The sequence below is a fragment of the Cucumis sativus genome, chromosome 5, assembly GCF_000004075.3.
Source record: "Cucumis sativus cultivar 9930 chromosome 5, Cucumber_9930_V3, whole genome shotgun sequence".
Lineage (NCBI taxonomy): Eukaryota > Viridiplantae > Streptophyta > Magnoliopsida > Cucurbitales > Cucurbitaceae > Cucumis > Cucumis sativus.
In genome coordinates, this window is record NC_026659.2 from 25964883 (window position 1) to 25991058 (window position 26176).

The following is a 26176-nucleotide window of genomic DNA, read 5'->3' on the forward strand; positions in this document are numbered from 1 at the left end:
ATTTTAAAAGTAAACAGAGTTTAGAGATGTTGTAGATTAGAATTTAAAGCGTTTGTTTTTATTTAGAATTTTAACAACATGAAACTTAATTAGAAACATAATTGAAAGGGGAAAGCTATCGATTGATGGGTAAGTTACTTTCGCCTCTTATTAACATATTCTTTTAGATTGAATCACTCATATTAATAGAGTAAATAATAGGGATGGTTTCTGTGATAATGGTACCAAAGAAGTTATTCATGAATATTTAGTTCCTCTTTTTTTGTAGAACAGGATTTCCTTGACTAAATGAAATAAAATCTCTATAATTGCTCAACAAAACTCAGTTGACTTTCAATTTCCCGAAACCACTCAAAAATTAGTTTCAATTTGACTTGGTCAATTATTAAAGAAGAGCCCTGGAATAATAATAATGATATTATATACTACTATGTTATCAATATATATATAAGTGAATGTAATGATACAAAACTCTAGAGACATACTTATCAAGTCAAAGTTAAGTTAGAAGTTCAATTCTTGTACTAAAAAAAAATAAATGGACCAAGTCTGTAAGCAACTACCTTCAATCATAGAGCACGTGGTTGCTCATATGCCTAAGGCGGCAAAATCTTAAGATATAAGATCAATGAAGGCAAACTTAATATATCCTCTTCTCTTAATAAAAAAAAAGCAACCACTTGACTAAACCCTAATCAATCCTCTACCGTAAGAAGCATGAAACTGAGTTTAAACAAGTTTTAGAATCCATAGAGGAAGCAATTTGAATAACAAGGAAGAAACAGGGCAGTGTCTTCCATGGCTATTGGTTGCCGGAATGGGTTTAATTGAATCTGCAAGCCAAAACAAAGAGGTAAGTTGACAGTGTGCTCTTGGTGTCAAAAGGGGAGGGCACAAGAATGGAGGAAACATACCGGGAAAGTAATGGGGCGGCCTATCACACTGCTCAAACAAGAAGCTCCGAGATGGCAAGCTTCTTCACAGAAATCAGAAAAGATTGCGGGGACTTTTATTTCCTTAATGAATTCCTGATACATTCATCCAAACAATTATACTGTTGGAAATGATTAAGAGGTAAGACGATGGATATAAGAAATAAGAAAGTGCTCGATTTATACACAAATTCTACTTCTAGGTCTAATTTTCGACATGTATATAAGGTAGTTGGCAAAGAGTATCGACATACAATGGTAGGAAGCCAACTGGAATAAGCAGCGATCCCAGCATTTGGAGCAATGATTAAGTGAGGATAACAATCCTATCCGGATAAGACGAGTCGTGAAAAACAGCCAAGAGATTTATGTAAGATGAAAAACAAGCGTGGAAGAATTAAATAATACAATAGAAGTTTGTTTTCTTCAAGGAAGAGAGTCAGAGAATGAAACTAACTTTGGTAATGTCTTTGTAACAATCATGGTAAAACCCTGTTCTAAGCTTCAACGCTAACCGTGGATATTTATTAGAACATACATTCCTGTCAACATCTTTGCATGAAGATTTGCAAACACAATCCATCTGAAGGCACTTAGCAAAACTGCAAAGGTGAATGGTCTTACCATTCCTAGCAATCCCAAAGCACAGAGGCGAACATTAAGTACATGTTTTAAAATACTGTGGACACTGAAAAGTGTTACATGACTCATAGGCTATAGCTAATAAATAGTCAAAAACAAAGCAAAGATGTAGGGAGGGGACAAGCTTCCAGTCCTCCTGAATTGCGATGCACTTTACTAGTGTTAAAAAAAAAAAAACTTATTCGAATTCATCCTGTCTACACAACTCACATTTCTTCGGGGATACTAGGCCCAACAAACTCTATTTGTAATGCCACCCCAGGGAAAAGTGCAAGTAGCTCAGCAAAAACAGAGAGCTGTAGAAGCTCCTTCTCAGGCCCTGAAGAGCACAAGAAAACTAACGCTAATCAATTCCTAAAAAACTAGCATCTTCAATTTGCAGTATGTTTTATGGTTTGAAAGTTCTTGCGGCAGAGTCACGTCTTCTTTACTTTAGAACCCTATAACAAGGTTGTGCCCAATAAACGGTTCCATTGATCTAAGTAACCAGTATGAAAATTATTGATATGAGAAACATATCTAACCAAAGTCACCGGTTACAGTCAGTATCTTCACATGAAAGAAGCATCCAATTGGATAATAGATGCTTCTATAAGTTATATTCTATGGTTAGTATCTTTAAATGAAAGAAGCATTTAAATATAAGCAGTATGTCTAAAAGAAGCTTGGAGTTGGAGGTAAATCATACCTAGATAATGTATGCATAACGTGTTGCCAAATTCAGGAGTCAAGGGCTCCAAACCAGTAACTTGGACAGCATAACTTATAGTAAGTGGCTAAATAAGAGAAAAAGGACACATAAATGTTCGTTCTATGATGAATATTCTTAAAAAGAATTCAGCATTTCTTCAGGAAACCTAGTTCAAACCCATGCCAATATTCTGGTTCAATAATCTGGATACAAAAGGAAATTTTTTGCTTAGAATCTAAACTAAAGGGGTTCTAGACAATTAAACAAAAAACTAAACAAGATCATGTAAGGCTGACTATGGAACTAAATAGCTTAATTAGACTCCAACCTTATCTAATTGAAACATACCCAATGAAGAAGCAAAGCAGCAGGAGAGTGAAGGGGGATGCATCTCCAATCATAATAGTCCTTCCAACTGTGTAAGCGTTTTGTTATTGGAGAAAGCGGTTCTGCAAATTTATTTGATTATTTGTTATTGGAGGCATTAAGTTAACAGTAAAGAACTAGGAAACGGATGATACCACTACATGGACAATGGAATCTAGGTAGAACCCAGCCATCATTTAATCTGCAAGTGAAATAGAAATGGCAGAAATATTTAATATGAATATAAAAGGTCCCTCAATAATGGAATTTCAAGATAGGAGACCTTGAGAAATTATAAGATGTAGCAGCTTCCCCACAAGGACACTCGTAAAACCACATTCCAATTTTGTGGATTGCCCTTTTGCTCAAGAATGAGCATCTACTCTCCTGTTTTTGACACAACTTCACAAAAACAAAAGAAGAGGCAGTTCAATCGATTATGTTCAAAGTATCCTTTAAAATCAGTTTTATGGCCCCAGGTAAGGGTAAGGAATGCAACATCCTAAGAACGTACTCAATACCTGAACAGTAGCCTCCTCAGAAAATGTGAAAGGGAACTCATTCAAGGCATCAATTCTCTCCATTTGTAGTTCAAACCTTTTGCATTCATCTTTATGATCATTCCAATGTTTAACCTATGGCCAATTTTCAAACAGGATGATAGCTTGAAACAAGGAATAGCTTCGACCAAGCTGTAAGATTACACTAAATTAAACTAATGACCATCAGTACAACAAAAAAAAATAATAATAATAACGATAACCTTGAACTTTGACATTTGTTTCAAAAACACCATTATTCTTCAACTTGTTGTAGCTCACCCCCACACAGTTTCACGTTTCAATTTTCATCAAAACTCAAAATAGTATAGCCTTGCGACGATTTTTTTTTTTTTCTCAGATTCCTAAATTAAAATTCATTCAAAGCCCAATACCAATTATCACCTATTTTAAGCTAAAACATAGAGAAAATCACTCTAATTTAAGTTAAGAAACCGATGGCAAAATTCAGGAAGCCTTGTGAACAATAAACGAACCTGGTGATCGACTGAACAGTAAGCAACAACTCCGCAGCGACCACACCGTCGGGTGGCCGAACCGGTGCAACGAGTTCCACGTCCCTTGCCGGCGCACTCCATTTTTCCGATTGATGAGTTAACGCGGTACGAATCATAAGATATCACTGGAATATGGGCCTACTTGGGCCTAACTTGTCCTTCCATTCCTCTCGGTGGTCTCAACTCGAATCTGCCCAATTGGCCCATCGAATTTTTCGTACAACACTTTCTACCACCAAAATCAGCCTCCAAAACTTTTATTGAAAAAAATGTTCTTGAATTTGGCAATTTTAAACATAACTAAAATCATAATGGATTAAAATACATCTCTTCAATCAATTGATAGAAAACAATTCTTGTGGGTGCCAAAGAATTTAGGTAATATTTAGTTTCTCCTATTTTATTTTCCTACCATTCTTACCACGTTTTCATTTCTTTTAAAAAACTACTTCTAAACTTTGGATTGAATAAGAATATTATATATAGGTTCAACTAATACATGATACATGGTTAGGCTACATCTAATACTTAATTATGATTATTACTACTACTATGATTTAATTTTCAAGTGGTAGAGAATATAATTGAAGAGTTGATAAATAATAAAGTAGAGAGGGACATAATGTTAGGGGATGAAAGGCAAGCATGGAGCAAATTGCATAGCTTTTTAAGCATGTGGGATTTTTGGTAATTCAAAGGGTTTTAGATTATTTTGCGGGGCACGGTTTATTCAATTTTAATAAATAACATTTTCTTTTTCCCTTTAAACAAAAATAATTTGATTTTGACTCAATCATCATGTTTATTCTTAATAATTCTCTTATTAACCTTCTAACCATTTCATAATTCTAATTCGGGATAACCCATTATCTTAATTAATATTTAATCATGGTATATATTTAAGCTTTTGAAAATTATTTATTTTTCGTGTAATGAATTATCCTGTTTTGTTAATATTTTCTTGAGTAGTGTATTGTTAATTTATTAAGTTATTGTTTTCTAAGATGAGTACATTGTTCAATAATCATATCGTTTCGACTATAAAAACTAATCTCACACAAGTTAAATAGTTGTTTTCATATAACAATTTAACCTTCATTTGCAAGCACATGAGTATAACTCGACTTGTATGATTTATAACTCAATATAATCCAGTAGTCTTCACTTCTTTTTATGTGATTCCATTTTTTCTAAGACAATTCTTTCATTTCTCTTTACTGTCTCTCATCCTTGAGAGGAATTGACGTTTGATTATTGTATTGTTCTTTTTAGGGGCGTTCATAAAGTATTTAAAAATCGAATCGAACTGAATTAAAATCGAACTAAAACTGATTGCATATGGTTCGGTGCGGTGTGTTATGTTGAAACTACATTTTATACGGTTCGATTCGGTTTAATGTTTAGCTTCATTTAAAAAAATTTAAAATAAAAATAAATAAATGTCCATAAAAGTTTTGTTTTTAAAACTCGATTAAATATGGACCCGAAATCTAAAATAGAAAGGAAAATTTTATAGAACTTAGTGGTTTTGTGGCCCAAAATTTTTTAGAATTAAAACAAAAACGCAAATTTTATTGAACTCAATGCTTCTGTGGCCTAAGATTTTCTAGGATTTAAATTGAACTGCATATACGGTTCAGTTTCGAATGAGATTTTATTTGATTCGGTTTTAGCTTGAAATCGAACCGTGAATATTGGAGAAGTAGAGAGTCCAACATTGAACAAACCAAGGGGACTCATACTCTATATAAAACAGGGTGGATTACTTCTCTAATGACGTCACTAATGACGTCAGATGTAAAAATAATTCTTAAATATTTTAAAATAACAAATTGGATTTTTAGATTTAAAAGAAAAGATTGCATGTCCCTACTATTGGTGAAAAAAAAAACTAAAAACTTTTAGAGAAAAAAGAAAGGAGATTGTGCAACAACAAATAACATCTTTGGATCTCCAAACATCTTGAAAAAAGCACAAAAATATAGAAAAAGGAAAAAAGAAAAAAGATTCGCATAGATAAACATACAAAAAAAAATATATTCGTATCCCCACCAAATCAACGTAATTTAAAAGTAAAATTAGATTGAGCCCAAAAGAATGAATAAATTACCCAATTCAATATGGGAAATGAAAGTTAGAAAATATGAAAATGAAATTAGAGAGATTTGGAAGAAGGGAGCCGTCCACCCAATTAAAACGAATCAACACATATACATATATATATGTTTATGATATTAAATTGAATTGAATGAATGGTAATGTTATGTTAGAAAGAAAAAGATAGAGAATTGGATTGGTGAGTTGTCGTAATCCCAGAGATTATGAAGGATAATACAAAAGAAAAATGAATGATTTATTTCAAGTAATTGTTTCTTTCTTTTTTTTTTATTTTTTTGTATGTCCCAATTCCCAAGTCTATGGGAAGAGATTATATTATTGAGTTGGCAAAGTGTTTATTAAATTTTGTGTTGAAAGATGCTTTGTTTCATTAAAACATCATATCTCATTTATCCATTCCTTTGTTTTCTTTTCTTCTTTTCTTCGAATCTCTCTCTTTTTCTCTCTCACTCAAAAGATATACCAAATCTTCTTAAAATTAACAATCAATTTACCCCTCTCTTCTCTCCCTTTTTCCCTTTCTCACAAAGTTTACCATTTAAAAAAAAAAAAAAAATACACTTACTGAGTACAAAAAAAAATGTAGAAATTCCATGGATACCATTACTTTTTATTTGTTTGTTGGGAAGATGGAAGAAAGGATGGAAAGAGAAGGATAGTAAGTGTTTGGGATGTAAATAAAAAGAAGGGAGGGTGATGTTGTTGTTGCATTATAACTATTATAATCTAATAAGGATTAAGGATCACTTTGGGATCCTAAAACATGCCTTCTACTACATCTCAAAACAATCTTCACTTTTCTCTATATACATATATATTTAAAGGATTAGAACTAATAATAAAGATTACATTAATTTAATAAGAAATTATTTGTTTTGGTAGAGAAAGACCGTACAGAAGGGGAAAATCATGAAAGGGGATATTATGCGAAAAGAAGAGGGGACATTATTGCCTTAATTTAATGATTAATGAAGTACATTAGAGAAATTAATTATCAAATAAAAAAAACGTGGCATATGGTGACCCCAACTGGCCCCATTTTTTCATAAACTTAGATCAAGATTCCATTTTGACTAAACCCATTCATCTTTCACCTTTTTTTTTTTTCTTTTTACTTTATGTATATATATATATATTTGTTGGGAATTGTAATTATTATAATCATCGTGTCATGTCCTCCAAACTCCAAAGTTTTAATCAATTTAAAATGCCGGTTTTTCGACTTCAAAAAGTTATATACCTCTCTTTTGTAATATTTTTGGACTTTGCTACTCATTATTCCATTTTTATTTATATACATATATAACTTTTCAAAATTAAGTTTATATATTTCTTTCTTTTCTTTTCTTTTCTTGCGTATCTCTCAAAATTGTTTTTCTACTCAACTCTTTTAACAATATTTTTAAAAATCAAAGCAAACAGTTTTTAAGACTAAATTTCATTATAAATAGTAAATCCATCCAAATATTTATAAAATATAATCAAAATTTATAAATAGTATTAAAAATATTTTTCTTTGCTTTCCTATAATTAGAAATTATAGTTTTAAAAATGTTTGTATTGCTTTTTAAATTGATCTGATAGTTTAAGTTAGTGGTAAAATGAATATTTATATACTTAACTCTACACAATGAAAATAAAAGGTTTACTATAGGTTTTTGTTTTTAATAAGATTATAATATATACATCTTTAATGCATTTGTGCGTAAATATATTTACATACTTATTGAAAAAAAATACTATATATATATATATTGAATTGACATAAAGTTCTAAGACTTGGTTTTTTATAAATGTAAATTATTATTAAGAAAACACATAATATCCAAGATACAACCTTATGAATGTTGATTGTTTTTTTTCTTTTTTAATTTGGTATCAAAATGTGTATTATATATATATATATATATATATATATATATTAAAACAATAAAAGTTTAAAAGATTTTCTTATTTTGATTTCCATAAAAATATCAAAATATATTATTGGCGTAAAATATATATAGATTTGAGTTTGGTGTTTAAATTGATAGTTAGTATTAAATTTATAAGATACGGTTTAATGAGTATGTTTGATTCGTTTCAAATTTATATTGGTTGATAGTTTTGTTTTAAAAGAAGAGGGTTTGTTTTTTGTGGCGTTGGAAAGCTCCATAAAAAACAAATTTAATTAACAAACTAACATTTTTTCTTTGGAAACACATTCAATTGTCGTCTATATTTTTGTCTTTTCGAAAAATTTAAAGTTTACGTGTTTATTTTTCTTTTAAAAAAGTTAAATTTGTATTTATTTCAACGACAATAAATTTAAAACATTAATTTTTAATATTGATATATGTCTACTTTTTAACACAAAATTTAAAGTTTAGGAATATGTCGTTCAAAGGTCAAATATAACAATTGATTTTTTTAATTATTATTATTATAATAGCTATCAAAAAATTAACTTGGTAATAAAGTTGAGTTTTGTCTTTAAGTAGATACGTAGGCTATCTAAATGAATAATTACTATATGTGTGTGAATAACAATTTTAAAAGTTTATGAACAAGCATGAATTTAATACACCAAATACATATACAACTGTATTCACACAATAGTGTAGTTAACTTACAGTTTGTTACAGTATAGTTGAAGTTTTCCAATTCTCTTTCTCATCTTCAAATTAATAAGTATAAACGATATGTAAAAATGACAATGAGAAAAGTAGGAGAGATTGTTGTTTTTTTTCTTGTAAGAACAACCTCTATTTCTTCAAAATTATTATAAAGTTGAGATGTTAGCTACGTAGCCAAATTACTATAATTTATGTGTCAACCACTTCTCTTTTCCCCTTTTATCTCCATTCTTTATAGTTATTTTATAACTTTCTTTTTCTCTTTTAGTCAAAACTAGTGGGATTCCAGCTAGAGGGCCTATTGCATATAGGTATATGAGATACTAACCATGACTCAATTTTAAGATTAGATAATAACTCGTCTAGCTTTACCTACTTTTACTCTAGTATTTTTAATTATTCCATAATAATATTGTTAACATTTATAATGCAATAGATGCTTATCAATTATGTTTTCAATGATAACCATTCAAATTCTAAAATATGTTTATAATGAACTTTTATGTGAAAAAAATTAAAAATTCAAACAAATATTACAATTCGTTTGTTGTATTGAAAGAGAGAGAAAAAAAAGGATTGAATAGAGTGTAAATTGAACTTAAAAATGTGTTAATTTAATGAGAATTTTGTTATTAGTTGAGTAGAGTGGTAGATGATTCCTCGTGGGTGTTAAGATCATATGAATGAAGAGTATTAAATATCCGACAAGTTTTTATAAGAGACTGTTCTAAATGATTTCTTTTTTGTTATTATGATTGAGAATGGAATAGGAAAAATTGAGTTAATTGGGAAAAGGAGGGACTAAGGCAATGGAATTATTCCAACTTTTAAAGAAGGGTGGTTGGATCTAAATTTCACGTACGGTCCAACGTGTGAAGTAATAGCCTAACATAAAGAAATGCCAGAGGCATCCATTTTAACATATTTATAGACTTCCAACATTATTGTGTTCTTATTCTTTTAATATCTTTTTATAAACATAAAATCTCTAATACCACTAAGTAATTAATCATCATCAAAGAATTACGGTGTTTACGACCTCTTATTTTATAGGATTCTCGATCCAATTAAAAGTGATTTAGGGTTGACAATTCGAACATACCATGTGGCCATAAGATGGTCCCCTCGCGAAGGGAGGAGAGTGGCCCTAGCCTCGACCTCTAAGGGAAAGTCGAGCATATTGGACCGTTCGACTCAATTGTTTTTTTTTTATTCTTGTTGTCACTTCTTTCTCGTTTTTTTTTACTTTTTTTATACTTATCTATGTCTTACTTGACTATTGTTATTCTCATTTTACTCTTAATGACATGTTCTTTTGAGTTTGCGACTCTTGATTTAAGATGATGATTCGTATGAACAATATACTCTAATATACTATCTCTTCTAATATACTGTAGAAATCATAAGATAAACACTTGTTTACAGTTAAAAAAAGAAAAAAGAGAGGGAAAGAGAGAGAGAGAGTAAGATTTAGGAGAAAGATGGTAATTTGATGAAATTAGATTTGTGATTGATTGATTAAGGAAATAGAGATTATATTGCATTCAACATTTGCGTAGAAGAATTAAAAAATAAGAATGGTAATAATAAGAATAGTAGCAGTAGAAGGTGATAAAGGCAATAATAAATATGAGATTGGGAGGAACAGTTAAGAATGGATGTTCTTCCACATTGTTTTGACGACAAGATTCACTGTTACAATACTATTATTAGTTTATTATTTAAGAGATGATTATTTTATTATGGTTGAAAATAGTCAAATAGAAATAAATAAATAAAGGTGGGTGTGGTGAACTGTGAACTGACTACGAGAAACCCTAAAGTGAAAATATCGATATTGGGAAGACAACTAGTAAAGTCTGCGTTTTTCTAGATATCCTTAGATTTGGTTTACAGCATATGTTGCTCTACTTTTTTTTACTTTTCTTTATCACTAATGTTTGATTTATTTTTATATATTAAATTCTACCTCAACAATTAGATGAGATAAAAACAAACTTTATTCTTGAGATCCGTATCCACTCGAAATAAGAACCCAAGAAACATAAACGGTTAGTGTTACTTACTTTGTTTTCCTCTTTAAGAATCTTATGACGGTAAAAACTTATTCACAACTTCGTACTTTTGGATTTGTCTAACTCACTAGCTCTTTGTAAATAAGGTTAAAAATAAATATATTAAATTAATTTTCATTTATTTAGTGAAATGGAGGTGAATCTTAAACACTTAGTTTACGAGAAGGAATGTTTATTGAAGAAATTATTAATATTTATATATTGTTATTATTTTGAATTAGAATTGTTTTATTTATGACAACAATAAAAGGAAGTGATAAAGAAGGAAAAATTGTTAATGTAAGAATTTAGGAGTGAGGTGGGGGGGTTAAAGAAAAAAGAAATAGAAGAGAAGAAAAAGTCCAAGAATGAAGCAAAAAGTTGTTCTTGACAATATAAGATGTTGTGGGTCCCATCCTAGATTTCATTGGGACTCCCCCATATCTCCAAATTCTCTCTCTTTTGTCTTCTTTACCCCTCTAATTTCCCTTCTCTTGACTTGTATATATATAATACCCTAAAAGTAAATTTCAAAAAGAGAAAAGCACGAGACCAGCACGTGTATGACAAACACAGTCCAGAGGCACACCCTCGGTTTCCCAAATTCCACCGTTCCTTTCTTTAATTACTTCACCTTTGGATTAAAATCCTGTCTCTCTCTTTTACGGAAATGCGCGGTAATTTCTCGACTTAGAGATTTGACGGCGTCGTATCCTCCTTCGTTGACCTCGGTCAACTCACTCCTTTTTCCCCTTTCTTGATTCCAACGCGGGTGCACGTAGTCCAATATGTTGACCAATAAAACCCTTCCCTCTTCTCGCTCTCCAAATCTCGTATCCGATAACGACGCCTGCAAACGAGATATCGCCAAGATTGCGTTTATTTCGAGATCTGACCCAAGTGGATTTGAGAATCCCATCCTCTGTTTCTTAAACCTTTGTTTAAATTAATAAGATAGTGAAACAAAATATTAAAAACACCCGATTTGGGATTTCTCTCTGACCCAGAGATTTGATTTCCGATTGAGACTTCTTAAGTTAACACACACTTTCCCTCTGTTTCTCCCTTCTTTACACTTATATTACATACCAACTCTTTTCCTTAACCTCCTCCACACACACAATTTCCTCATACAACTCTTCAATTCCTTTCTCTCCCTCTCCTACCGCCATGGCCAGAAACCACATCTTCTCCCGTCGCCGGAGGTCCGATCAGCTTGATGGTTTAGATCGTTTTCCCACCTCTGATTCTGAAGTACATGTTCTCGCCGTCGATGACAGCCTTGTCGACCGTACAGTAATTGAACGCCTCCTTCGTCTTACTGCCTGTCGAGGTCTGCCTTTCTTTCTTCTTCCTCTCTTTTATTTTCCTTTATTTTTCTTTCTCTGGAAATTCATTTTGTCTTCTGTTTTGGGGTTTACAGTCACTGCAGTTGATAGTGGAATTAGAGCTTTACAATATCTTGGATTGCAAGATGAGACTAATTCCCAAGTTGGGTTTGATGTGAGTACACTCGAAATTTCTTGTTGTTTTTTTTTTTTTTCTTTTTCCTGTAGGTTATCATTTCGGATATTTTCTTAACTGTTGTTTGTTTTGGGTAAATAGGGGTTGAAGGTTGATATGATCATAACAGATTACTGTATGCCCGGAATGACAGGATACGAATTGCTTAAGAAAATTAAGGTAAGATTTTGAGGATTTGGGTATTTGGATTTGAAATTATTAATTTAGAGAAAATGGAATTGAAATTGGGTGAAAAATGATATAGGAATCATCAACTTTGAGAGAGATTCCGGTGGTAATTATGTCGTCGGAGAACGTGGTGGCGAGGATAGACAGATGTTTGGAGGAAGGAGCAGAAGATTTCATAGTGAAGCCGGTGAAACTATCTGATGTGAAACGGCTCAGAGAATATATGGTGGGGGATGAAAAGACTGGAAATGAAAGAAGTGGGATCAATAAAAGGAAGCTACGAGAGCCGTGTGATCAACCTTCATCATCACCGTCCATTTCATCACCAGCATCATCGGATTCCTCTCCATCATCTCCATCACCTTCATCATCACCGTCGGATTCGCTTCAGTCCACCCCATCATCATCAGAACCGTCATCTCCAATGTCCACTCCGCAATCGAACGCCTCTAAATGACCACCAATAAATCAGGATCACCGTGTGAGCATAGCAGCCTATCAATCCCCCCCTCTCTTGTTATTATTTCTTTTTCTTTTTAAAAAAAATTAAATATCTTCCTTTTTTTTTCCTCCTTCTTTAATCTTTTCCTTGTCCTGTTAGTTTTAACGGTTATTTGTATGAAATCCCAGTTTTGTCCGCTAAGTTTTAGCCTTTAGATCAGGGACTTGGGGTACCGCCGTTAATTACTAAAACGCAACGCATTGGAGTAGTCCAATCTTTTCCAGGGCAAGACGTGATGTATAATTTTAGAGAATTCAATCATATATTTTTTTAATATAAAAAAAAAATCCGAATATTTTGTTAAATTGGGATTAATTTTCGTTGAATTATGAAATTAGTCAATTGATAATGAGATTAGAGGTGATATAATTGAGATGTGGAAGAGACATGGCAAGATCTTGTCTCCCTAAACCACAAATAATATTGATTTTGGATTAAATAGTGTTCTTTACTCTTTATTGTTTATGATGAAAAAAAAAAAAGAAAGAAGAAAAGTTCAAATCAGATTATTGTTTCTAATGAAAGCAAAAAAAAAACTATATTTATTTTTGTTTTTTGTAAATTTCGTTCACATGTACGAACAAGGAAGGAAAGAGGGGAAGTTAAATTCCGAGCAATTTCTCACTTTTTTAAAGAAATTATTTTATTTTATGTGGAAAATTTTTGTATTAAAATCCAACAAAATAGAATAATCTTGACTATTTGCAAAGGAAATGAAAGATGTAATTGAATAGGTAGGGGAGAGATGAATCAAAATGAACACCAACCAATTTGTCAATTGGAAAAATAAAAATATACATTCTGTAGCTATCAAATTTCGATGAAAGACAATGTCCAACATCATCCATTTTCCAAGTTCAATTTTAAATTAAAATTATGGTATTCATTTAAGTATTTTTCTTTCCAATTAGATTCACTTTTATGTTATTTTATCCAAAAACAGATGGAAGCAAAAAATGGTACGAATTTTGAGTTAACCACTTATCTAAAAACTCCAAATAGTATAGAGAACAAAATCAATCCAAAATATTAGTAATAATAATAAATTATAAACTTAAATTGAGTCGATTCGGTTAGTTTGAACTTTGAAGTGTTATTGATTAATTCAATGTTCCTAAATATATAAACCTAAAAAGCAATCAATTTGATTTAGCTTTATTTTGTCCGAATTCAGTTGGCATAATCTCTTAGTTGATTCCATTATCAGTTTCAGTTGATTTGGTAGGAACCATTTCCATAAAGTTAGTTTCAAGTCTTAAATATATTTCTCTCCCCAAATATCCAAAGTTAATGCATATGGTTTTCGTAACGAATTATTTAAATTTGACTAACTTGTTATGTAATACAATTATGTAAGTGTGTTTGATAATTTGAATGGAATCTGAGGTAAAATTCATATAAGTTGAGGTATAGTCCAGAATGAAAATTGACAAGAAAAAGAGAAAAAAAGAAAGAAGAGAAGATGTTTGTCTGGTAAAGAGAGAACTTTGGAGCAAAAATGAACTGGCAAGGTTTGATTGTTTGATTGTGTAATGTTTTTGCATTCACCCAATTTTAATTTATGGGAAATGGAAGTTGTCTGTGGGAGCTACCCTCCCCTCCCCTCCCCTACTTGCATTTGCATATGTCTTGTTTGTGAAAATGCCTCAAACCAAATCTCCCCTATCTCACATCCACAACAACAACTCCTAACATTGGGACCCTTTCTCTTTTATTAACATTGTCTCTTTCCAGAACCACCTTTTAAACTTTCTTCATTTCTATTTTTTCAAAAAACTATTGACTTTCTCTCCCTCTTCTCTTCTTATTCCCTTCATTCATTCATTCTATTGGGTTTACCGTCAAATTAAACTATCATCAACACACATACAATAGCAATATCACTCCTAACTTTCCATAAATTCTGATATGATTTGATTTGGATTTGATTTAGGGTGTTTTATTTATTAATCAAGTGGAGATGATATGGCCAAATCTTTAAAAATAGATAGAAAGAGATTGATGGGTTTGCAACTGGGTGATTCTCTCTCTCTCTCTCTTCCTTCTTTGGTGGGTAAGACTTTAAAAAGAAAAAAAAAATCACCACAATTGAAGAACCGAAGTGTTGTTTTTCATTTTATGGGTTTCTTTTAATGATAATAAAGTTTAAAAGGTTGTGTTGTAGTAATGTGTTTGTGGTCCTGTTGTGATGGATGGGCCAACTGGGCCATCCAAGTGACCCATGGCTTTGCTTTACACATAAAAAAGGGCTTCTTTCCAGGCCCAATTCTGCTATGATGAGGAATTAATGATAATGTTTCATCTTGGGCTTTGCATTTAAGTTTGGTCCTCCCAAGTTGACGTGCCCCAAGGGGATGTGTGTCGGGAAAATTTTTAGTCCTATCCTTACAACACTACATGTGATGTATATATATATATTAGTATACACAATTAGTACAACAATGGTATATGTGATGTATATTAAACCATATTTGAAAGGGTAGTGTTTGTATTGATTCATAATTGGCATGGCTTTTGTTTGTTGGGTATTAAAATTTGAATTTACTAATTCTATGGTTTCACATTGTGATATGAAACTTTATGGAGATGAGTCAAAGTCAAATAAGGGAACCAAATGCAGCCATCAATGTCATCAACAACAACAACTCGTTCCAACCCATTTCCCTCATTTCTATTTCTCATCCTTTTACTTTTAATATTTTCCAATTTTTGGCTGCATCAAAAATATCTCCAAACCTTATCTTAAATCAAGGCTAATAATACTTATGGATGTTATTATTAATTTATTTTTATCCAAATAATTTATCTCAGGGTTAAGAAAAATGAACCAAACTTTTCAACCAAATTGACATAAGTGGAGTTATGTATTATTTAGGTTTGGTTTTTGATTATATATAATAGTGTGTATAGACCCTACATAAGTGAGGGGTAGTTTCAAACGTAAACAAAATTCAAATAAACTATCACCAAAACATTAGGTATAATTAAAAATAAAAGAAGTGTATATATTATATAGAAAGAAGAAAAAGAATATGGAAGGCTATATTTGAAAAAATAATGAAAAGGAATGAATGTGGATGTGTATTGTAGACTATAATACAAAATTGGGATATGGACCCTATAGCCCCCCTTTGAATCCGCCATTGATGGCTGTTTTTCAAGTCATTGACAAATCTTATTGCCTATCCTCTCTTTGCTTCTAATCCTCAATTTTAATTACCTTATATCTTTCTAAACATATTAATCAATTCATTTATCATCATTTACCAAACTAATCATAGTTTTAAATATATTTCACTACAAATTTTATTAGCTGAACAAAATTGTCTAATTCTTCCCTCCTCAAAATTATATTTAAAAAGTTTGTATATAGTCAAAATGATGAGGAATCAATGTCACAAAGTGTTGAAATGAGTGACCACAAACTTTTAATTTTTCTCCTCTTGTTCACTATATTGGATTTCTTTTTTTCTCAGACATATAGTCCACAAAATAAAATGGACCATATATATTGTATTTGTTTATTAATCCAGCTTAAGTAAACAAAAAATTCAAAAATGGAAAGAATATACAATGGAAGAAATAAGCAACAAAGAAGAATAAAATTGAAACAAAAAATCAAATTGTGGACAGACACATTTAATACATAAAATCAACGAATTGAAAATTTTATTTCATCACAGACCATTTAGGGGAAAAAAAACAATTTGTTATTAAGTGTATGTAATTATATTTCTGTGGCCTCACATTTGATTAATTGGTGAAAATGAATTGGCCAAAAAGAAAAAAAGTCCATTTGTAGACTCACATATAATACCTAAAAACTATAATCAATCAAAATGCCCCCAAATTTTTTTGTACAAAATAAGAAAAATACATTTTAGAATATGAGGGCATTTGAGTAAGAATGAAAGTTTAATGAATTTATAAAATTGTATCCATAATAAAAATTGTATATCTTATACGTATTAATATATGGTAATGTCACTATATATATATATATACATTTAAGATGAAGCTTTTGATATCGAACTATGGTCTCAATATTATTACAAATATAATTCAAACTCTATATAGTCTTTTTAGGTAACAAAAGCTTATGAAAATTGAAATAAAGAAAAAAAAATAATTATATAGGCCAAATATAAGCATGTAATCAGATTTTTTATATAGGCCAAAGGAAGAGAAACTTTTTCATAATTGATTTTTTTAGAATAAATTGGTTTAGTATATGTGATTTTTTAAAAAGTACATTTTAAAATATTAATTAACATACGTAATTAATTAGTAGGTTTGAAAGATTCTTAAATAATTATTTATCAATCTCCATCAATATATGGATTCAATTGGTTTGGCAATATTAAAATAATTATATTAAGATTAATCATTATCATTATCTTGTAATTAGTGAATAAACTTGTTTTCAAAATCCTACACACTAATTAATCACCTTTCAAATTGTACTAAGTTATTAGTATACTATACGTTTAGAGTGTAACTATGGGTTAATTAAGAGGTAAAAAGTAAATTACACACTAAATCATTTATCCAAAAACAATAATGAGAGTAATTAGACTAAGACTACACGGAAATTAGGGAAATCCAAGTTGATATGATAATTATAAATGAATGAGAAAATGACCAAATAAACGAATGAAAGTTGGTGACCTAATTCCTACCCTCTTCTATCTTCCCTCACTTTTTATTTAATTTTTTTTTTGAATCATGTCCTAATTTATTATTATTATTAATATAACTTTATACTTAAATGTAATATTGTTTGGATATTATGTAAATTAAGTGTAACATCAAACAAACTATAGTTTAATATATATGTATATAAAAAGGGATGTGATTGTCAATTTAGGTTTATGATGATTTAATAAACCAATACTTTTCTTTACATGTGGATCTTAATTTGTCAAACGTAGATTTTGTTTTTCTCTTTTCAATTTTGGAAATTAAAATGGGAACTTTGGGTTTACAAATTGGGTCAAATTCTTCTACACGAAAATAAATAAGGTCGGTTGAGAAATTAAATATTTTTGAATAAATATGATGAATTATGTATTTCAATAAATAAAATGAAATTATGAAATTTTTTATAATGAATCATAATATATGAATTAAAAGTGGGCACACACACACACACATATACACAACGACTTTTATTAAATAGGGTCAACTTCAATTGATGATGGTTTTTATTGGGGTTCTGGATTCATTATATAATATATGACTTTGACGAAATCATCATTCCCTTTTCATATCCCAAACCCTAATTTCCTCCCTCTTTCTTCTTCCTTCATTCTTCAATTCAATTCCCTTTTTCACTTTTACTCTTTCCAGTAATGCCTTTTTAACTAAAATTAATAACATTTCGTTAAACGCGTAACCCGATTTTGAAGAATCCAATTGCAAAAGGGTAATGGGACATAAAATTAATAAAGTGATTTTAAGTTGGAAAGAAAGTGAAAATATCCCTGGAGAATAAAAATTAAAAGATGATAAAAAAAAAAATAAAGGAGGAAAATAGTTTGTGTGAATTTTGCATTTGTTTTGTTATGTATTAGACATATGGTTTAGTTTAGTTAATTGTTAAGTAGGGTTTAGTTCTGTTGTTTATAAGATGGATTGATTTTGTTTGGTGGTTGATTATCTTGGAAACCAACAAAATCTAAGATTGTTAATATAAACATAAAGAAGAGAGAAATTGTTTAAATTTTAACTTAAAAATAAAAATAAAAATAAAATAAAATGTTGGTTAAAGATTGAAAATTGAAATTAACAGCTGTGTAATTAGAAGCATTGTTTAAGATATAATAAATAAATGGATGAATATAGAATATAGAATTTAGAATTTAGAAAGGTAAAGGGAAAGGGAAAGGGAAAGGGAAGGATTGAAGAGAAACAACAACAACTAACTGCTCACTTTGAAACTGTCAGCCACCAAACTCCAAAACATTAACACATAAACTGATGTTTTCTTTACAATCATTCTCTTCCAAACTTTCCATTTCTTCATTTCTCTCCGTTTCCCATCTCCTAATCCTCCCATGGATTCTCTATCGCACCTTATTCTCTTCCTCTTCTTCCTTTCTCTTTCCCCTCTTTCCTACTCCCAACTCAGCCCCCCTCAAAATATCGAAACTTACTACCCTTTCCCTCAACCGCCCTCGCCCTCCTCTTCTTCAGTTGACCATCCGCCATCGTCCACGTCCACCAAGACCATCGCCACCGCGGTGGCCGTCACTGCTGTCGGTGTTGCTCTGATTTCCACCTTCTTCTTCTTTTTAATACAGAGATATGTTATCGGAAGAAAGAGGAAAACAGAGGTCGTAAATTCAGGGACGGGTTCGGGTTCGGGTTCGGCAGTGCCACCGGCGGTTGCGCAGAGTGATTTTTCGCGGGTTGATGGGAATCTTAAAGGCTTTATTGTGGATGAAAATGGGTTGGATGTGATTTATTGGAAGAAACTTGAACAAAGGAAATCCAAAAATAGCTTTGATCGGGATGTTGAAGGTAATGTTAAGGAAAACCGAACAAAAAAGTCTGAGCCTGTTCAAGAAATTCCTCTGCTTCGAGGAAAATCTTCAACTTCGCATGTTAAAATTGCACCCGAAGATGAAGACGATAGTCGGATTACATCGCCACCGCCTCCTCCGCCGCCCCAGGTTAACCAACCTCCGCAATTTACTGCGATTTCGGTTCAGGCTGTTGGAAAATCACCAAGTAGTTCAAATCTTTCATCAACAGCACCAACGCAATCGACGGGAAATCAGGTACCTCCGAAACAATCTCCAATGGCCGTTCCGCCACCGCCCCCACCTATTCCAGCCAAGACCAATTCAAGACTGCCGCCGCCGCCACCTCCCATTCCCAAGACCAATTCAAGACCGCCGCCACCGCCGCCTCCTATTCAACCCAAGACCAACTCCGCAGGACCACCTCCTCCTCCTATACCGGCCAAGGCAAATCCGTCAGCACCACCGCCACCACCGCCCAAGGCCGGCGGTTCAAAATTACCCTTAAGGCCTGCACCTCCAAAAGAGAGTAACAAATCTTCTGCAGAGGCTTCTTCATCAGCTGACAATGGTCAGGTTAAAATGAAGCCCCTGCATTGGGATAAAGTGAACACTGCCAATGCCGATCATTCCATGGTTTGGGACAAAATGACCGCCGGTTCTTTCAAGTAATTATCTTTTCAAACACTCTTTCTTGTTTCTTGAATAATCTCTTTTGGGTACTGATTAGTTTTTCGCTTTGAGTACAGATTCGATGGGGATCTTATGGAAGCTCTCTTTGGATATGTCGCAACCAACCGGAAATCCCCCCGGAGTGAAGCTAGTTCTTCAGCAACCGCCGTTGGTCGGAACTCGGGGCCGTCGCAAACTTTCATTCTTGAACCGAAAAAATCTCAGAACATCGCCATTGTAATCAAGTCCTTAACAGTTCCTCGCAACGACATCCTCGATGCACTCAACGAAGGTCAAGGCCTGGAAACAGAAGTTCTTGAAAAACTCACAAGAATTGCTCTGACTCAAGAAGAAATTTCCCAAATTCTTGCTTACAAAGGAGATCACCAGAAGCTAGCTGATGCTGAATCTTTCCTTTACCATCTTCTCAAATCGGTTCCATCGGCCTTTACGCGCTTCAACGCCATGCTTTTCCGATTGAATTTTACATCAGATATTCTCCATCACAAGGAATCTCTACAAACTCTGGAATCCGCTTGCAAGGAGCTTAGGACACGAGGATTGTTTATGAAACTTCTTGAAGCAATTCTCAAAGCTGGGAACCGGTTGAATGCAGGAACTGCAAGAGGAAATGCCAGAGCTTTCAATCTTACAGCTCTTCGAAAGCTCTCTGATGTTCGAAGCACTGATGGGAAAACCACTTTGCTTCATTTTGTAGTCCAGGAAGTGATCAGGGCAGAAGGGAAAAGGTGTGTTTTAAACAGGAACAAGAGCTTGAGCCGTAATAGCAGCCGTAGCAGCGACAACAGCTTTAGCAGCTTAGAAAACTCGGCTGCGAAGGAGGACAGAGTGAAGGAATACATGATGTTGGGATTGCCAGTGGTGGGAGGTCTAAGCTCCGAATTCTCTCATGTAAAGAAAGCGTCGGCGATCGACTACGAGAGCTTCGTCAAGGCAGGGACGTCCCTGACTAGTCGAACCGAAGAAATCCGGAAGCTCCTGACTCAAATGGGGAACAATGAAGGTGGGTTTGCGAAGGAAATGAGAGAATTTCTTGATGCAGCAGAGAATGAGCTGAAGATGGTAAGAGAAGCACAAACGAAGGTGATGGATTTAGTGATGAAGACAACAGAGTATTATCAGGCAGGAAGTTCTAAAGATAAAGAAACAAATCGGCTTCAATTGTTTATTATAATTAAAGATTTTCTAGAAATGGTAGATCGAGTTTGTGTTGAAATTACTCGAGATCTCCAGAGGAAGAGATCGTCAGCAGTAAATGCAGGCACAGGTTCGGGTTCGTTGCCGGGGAGATCAAAAGCCATTTTCCATAACTTGCCGGAAAATTTTATGTCAGACAAGTCTAGAGGGAGTTCTAGTGATACAGATGATGAATTCTGAGCAGAACTTATTCTTAAATGTATTCTAAGTTTTGGATTTTTTTGGTATAAACGAATGTACATAAGATTCTTAATCAAATCAGGAACATAAGATAAGAAGTAACAATAGGGCATTTTTTCATGTATTTAAATTGTTTGATAAAATTTCGTCATAGCATTAAGTCTATGATGTGCAAATCTAAGCATCATCCAAATGAATTACAAAAGCTTTGATTTTACAATGAGTGAACATTATTCGATCGGAAAAAAAAAAAGGAGATAACATGATGTCTATTCCAAAGTTCTCCATCTACACTAAAACTGTAGTATCATCAAACATTATGTAGCAAATGGGGACTACGAAGTATACATTATATATATACCATTTGCAACTAAATGAAGTAAAGTAAAGGCAAATTCTAAGACAATACAGCATACACACAGATGCCCTTTTCTAGTTATATATATAAATGGGGGCTGTTTCGGGATCCCCCCGAGCTTTCTGTATATTACTAATGAACCTCGTAGAAACGACACCATATACTTCATTATCCCTCTCCAATCTACAAACTCTGGATCAACAAAGACGGCTACAATGAATTTATGCAAAGCCTTTCGGGGAGAATGGTGAAGAAATTTCCAACGTCGTCCAACCGGATTTAGTTCTAGTCGTTGATACATCTCCGGGTACCTGATGGCTTATTTCCAATCTACAAAACTTAAGAGCGAAGCCCGTTTCTTGAAGCATCCTGTATGAGCAAATAGTATGTGTGTTAACTTCCGAAGCCTAGGAAAGAGAAACAAAGAGGAAGCAATTTCGCTACTTATCTTAGCTTCAAAAGATGGGAAAAGGAAAAAAGAACAAGAACAAGAAGCGCATTCTTTAACATATCGAGGATAAATGGCCGCAAGATATTAAAAGTTGTTGATTCTTTGGATATATGAAATGGGAAATTAGGAAAACCTACCATCATTAACCAGTTTTGAACGCATATTAATTGCAGGAGCAGACAGATAACACAACAATAATGTGAACTAAAAGATACTACACTCCAACCAACCTTTGATTTTGATAGAAGATTTGTTCTTCCTCCCTCCCTGGCATTAAATTTCTCCTCCATTTTCTGAGATGGGGCAACCTTAGATTTTGATTGGAGGTTTGTTCTCCCAATCACTTTTGCATTGACTTTCCCTTCCAACTTTTGAGATGGAGCAACCCTGGCAGTTTTGTTGTCTGCACCTCTTATTGTACCACTTAATTTGTGCATCCTATCACATAATAAGAAAGTTGGCAGAATGTGTTTGTTAAAAAGAAGATAAACATAAAATATTTTGCTCATCCAAGAAGAGAACTAAAAATTAGGCCTAGATCGTGCAACTACTTAGCAAAAGCTTAAATAATTAGCAGAAAGTAGCCTAATAATGAGTTGGAATTGCTGAATTAAAAAAGAATGAACAAAATTTATTAAATTTTCTAATAATATAATCCAGATAAAGATGGACTATACGTATCATACAAGCAAAGCAGCTAGAAATTCAGTTGTTATCTAATATAAAAAGAGTACCCTCCATTCTCCTTTTTAGCAGCCACGGGAGTGGAGATTTTTGTTGTTTCTCTCTCTTTCGCAGGAACCTGTCCATGGCATTGAGAAGTAAGGACACTTTCAATCGATCGATAATAGATAAAACAATCACGTTGCTCAATCAATACAAATTAGATAGGCAGTTCTAGATTTATTTGCATCGGGAATGGTAAGAAGATCTAACCTTCTTTGGAGCAGAAGACTTCTCCTCCTGAGGAGACGATTTCATTTGGTTCAAACTGTTCTGAAATGTCTTAAATGCCCGTTTTACAATGTCCTTGTCGCCCATTTTCTCCATGATGAAAGATCTTCTAATTCCGTTAACAGAAGATGGATCAGAGTTGGGAGTTCCCAGACTAAGAGACATATGCAGAGACTTGGGTGCTACTTTCTTGCTTTCAATAGAAGATGGATTCCGGCTCCTTAATAGAGACGAATTACTTCCCTTGTTTACAGAGGACCGCAACACAGAAGACCGCGCTGCAGGTGTGGTGGGTCCTGGTGTTGTCTTGGAGAGTTTGGGGGTCAAAATCTGGGGTGCTTTGGCTGTGGACGATATCGGTTTCTTCTTGACACTTGCACTGTTTCGTTCCTTAACTATTGGAGTGATCTGCACAAACAAAAGGAGAAAGATTGAAGCCAGTGAATCTAAACTTAGTAACTCCAAACAATAGTACATAATAGGTTACATCACCTTCTTAGATTCTTTTGGTCGATTTGGTTTCAGAATCTGCTGTTTGACTTTAGATACTGCTGATACTTTATTTACCAATTTTTGTGGAGGTTCCTTCGTGGTTTGAGATGATTCAACCGGAGGAGTAGGAGTAGGAGTAGGAGTTTCTACTTCTTTCACTACAACCTCTTCTTGTTTGCTTATTTCGGAGTCGGAACCAACACAATCAAATTTTCCATCAGGCTCTTCCTTTTCACCATCTGGTAAGCTTTCACATTCTACATTACTTTCAACATCATTCTTCACCACTTCATGATAAACACTACTGAGTTCGCCAGTCAACATCGTGGTTTGGTCAACTTCTTCAACGGAAACATGGTGGTTGGACGTCTCGGATTCAGAATCAGCCCTTTCACTATGATCCATCATCAGATCTCCTCCACCATTCGATACAGTAGTATTAAATTCCATTTCCCTCTCTTCCTCCAGTAACTTAGTCTTCCTATCCGCTATCTTCTTGTAATGAGCTTCAAAGTAAGCCCTCTTCTGAGCAACAGATCCGGGAGTTGCGTACTTCTCAACTTCTTCCAAATACTTATTAGGAGAAAAAGTCGACCATTTCTCCCAAGACAATAAATCATTCTCAAATCTACCAAAAGAAACCGAAACCTCAAGAAGTGGTTTGGTCGAAGCATTCTCTTCCACCTGTCAACACGAAAGCCATAACCAAATCTAACTACAGATTCAATCAAGTAACGGTACAACAACAACTCCAAAACAGCAAAAACATCACAATAATTCCTCAATTATAAACAAAAACTGAATCACTAAATCCAGAAACAAACAAGTAAAAAAAAAATAGAAAAATATTATTAAAAACTTAGGGCAGACAAACTGTGTACCGTATGTTCGTCGTTTAGAACATCGACCACAAACGATTCCTCCATAGATTGGAAATGTCAGAATTGAAGAAAGGCCAAAGCAGTTGAGCTAGGGCAGTAGGATTTTTCAGTGGAAACAAGAAATGGAGATCAGTAGACGACCACTGGATCAGGATAAAAGAAAAGGAAGAATTAAGAGAAATAAAGACAAAAAAAAAAAAAGAAAAAAAACAGAAGAGTAGAATATATTAGAAAGAAGAAATTGGGGATTTTACCTTTTACTAGCTTCATCTTTATCACTGTTGATCGGCATTATGAGGTAATGAATTAAAGTTTTCCAAAAGAGAGATTGCCAAAAAAGAAACAGTTTGTATAGGGAAACTGCAAAAGTAAAAAAACAGTTCAATGATTGTAAGATAAAACAAGAAAGAAAGGAAGGTGTATGGAGAGCCCCCACAGAGATCCACACATTACATGGAAGTGAAGAAAGAGTTGTTTATGGATTGAAACAAAAAAAAAAAGTAGTAATGATTTGGAAAAGGTAAAGTGAAAAAGGAAGATTTATAAAAAAAAATAAGCGCAAACAAAAAAAGAGATGGCAAATTCTTTTTGTTAAATCTCTCTTTTGGAGATTATAATTGATTTGGATTTCTTCATAGTCTCTCTCTCTCTCTCTCTCACACACACACACACTGAATATGCAACTGGAGAGAAGTTGGATCAGATCAGCCACAATAATAATTAATAAATAAAATGAAGAAATAATAATAATAGAAGAAGATGAGTATTGAATATCGAGTATCGAGTATTGAGTATTGAGTATTGAGCATTGAGTATTGAGTAAGGCCCACTTTTGAGGGAGGAAGGAGTGTATTAGAAAGGAAGTCTTGTCTATGACAGCGCAATGCTCTCTTCATTTATTGCTAATAATACTCAATCCCTCTTACGCTGTCGTTTTATTACATCTCCACTCCCTCCCTTTTCGGCCCACTTAAGAAATGGGCTCTAAGAGCAGCCCATTTCTTTCACTTTCGGGTCCGTGAGAAGACAAAATTATTCACTATTCTTTCTTATAATCAAAATAAAATCTTCAATTACACCAAAGCTCAAATAAAGCATTTTATTTTAATTTTTAGAAATTAAGACTATAACCATTACTTAGTTAGTGTCGTTAAAATCAAAGATTAAAAAAATGGCATTAAACAACAAAATTATGAGAAAACAAGCCTGCCTATCTAGATTATTTAAAAACAAATAAAATTGGTCATGGTTTTATAAATGAAGAATATTTTTAGAATCTGCATTTTGAGTTTATAAGAAATGGAATAATAACCCTATCGTCTCTGCCAAAACGTTTCATCCACTGACACCCTATACTCATCTCTCTCGTTTTTCTTTATTTAAAACCTACTTTATCACTTTATATTATACATTTTAAACTTCCTTTTGGCCCCATCTCATTTCGAGAACAAATTTGAATTATTGAGCATGTGATCCTAACCATTACCATTACTATGCTATGCTATCCCCTCCTCACATTATCTCACCAATTCCACATAACAACACACTTCTCTTTTCCAATTTCAATCATTCTTCTCTCTTTATATTTTCACCATTATCACAATATTAATATTCTTTTATATTAAGACTTTAACGGGTCTAAACAAATTTGTTGACGAAAAGCTTTATCACTTAGTAAAATAATAATAATACAAGTAGTAGGACATGATACCATGGATTTAAAGGAGATTGAATGTCAGTTTTACTGTTGAACTAGTTACTAGTAGTGGTATTACTT

The 26176-nt window shown here is 32.9% G+C and overlaps 4 protein-coding genes across 6 annotated transcripts; 2 read left to right on the plus strand and 2 right to left on the minus strand.

The window, feature by feature from the left end:
• Positions 1-418: 418 nt before the first annotated feature.
• On the minus strand, positions 419-3803 carry LOC101208441 (zinc finger MYND domain-containing protein 15). Of its 3 annotated transcripts, none has more exons than XR_004216768.1 (11): positions 3668-3803; positions 3153-3266; positions 2915-3033; positions 2787-2833; positions 2614-2714; positions 2263-2350; positions 1785-1893; positions 1390-1561; positions 1187-1258; positions 915-1054; positions 419-833 (listed from the first exon to the last, which is right to left on the minus strand). XR_004216768.1 is itself a non-coding variant. In XM_004135422.3 (11 exons), exons 1-11 carry the CDS (start codon positions 3767-3769, stop codon positions 741-743), a joined length of 1131 nt encoding a protein of 376 aa, XP_004135470.1. In that variant the 5' UTR covers positions 3770-3803; the 3' UTR covers positions 419-740. The 3 variants fall into 3 exon arrangements, 2 of the variants coding, with proteins under 2 accessions (XP_004135470.1, XP_031741494.1); XM_004135422.3 differs by having other exon boundaries at positions 915-1028; XM_031885634.1 differs by having other exon boundaries at positions 915-1028; positions 3153-3323; positions 3668-3775.
• Positions 3804-11415: 7612 nt separating this feature from the next.
• LOC101209506 (two-component response regulator ARR5) lies at positions 11416-12974 on the plus strand. Its single transcript, XM_004135173.3, has 4 exons — positions 11416-11808; positions 11899-11978; positions 12081-12158; positions 12244-12974. Exons 1-4 carry the CDS (start codon positions 11646-11648, stop codon positions 12622-12624), a joined length of 702 nt encoding a protein of 233 aa, XP_004135221.1. The 5' UTR covers positions 11416-11645; the 3' UTR covers positions 12625-12974.
• A 5597-nt stretch (positions 12975-18571) lies between these two features.
• LOC101208197 (formin-like protein 4) lies at positions 18572-21387 on the plus strand. The gene is made up of 2 exons (XM_004135421.3): positions 18572-19861; positions 19943-21387. The coding sequence occupies exons 1-2, from the start codon at positions 18726-18728 to the stop codon at positions 21261-21263; spliced, it is 2457 nt and encodes an 818-aa protein (XP_004135469.1). The 5' UTR covers positions 18572-18725; the 3' UTR covers positions 21264-21387.
• Positions 21388-21424: 37 nt separating this feature from the next.
• LOC101209261 (protein WVD2-like 7) lies at positions 21425-25228 on the minus strand. Its single transcript, XM_004135172.3, has 7 exons — positions 24654-25228; positions 24400-24542; positions 23519-24202; positions 23009-23434; positions 22807-22874; positions 22303-22510; positions 21425-21990 (listed from the first exon to the last, which is right to left on the minus strand). Exons 2-7 carry the CDS (start codon positions 24442-24444, stop codon positions 21961-21963), a joined length of 1461 nt encoding a protein of 486 aa, XP_004135220.1. The 5' UTR covers positions 24445-24542; positions 24654-25228; the 3' UTR covers positions 21425-21960.
• Between the last annotated feature and the right edge of the window lie 948 nt (positions 25229-26176).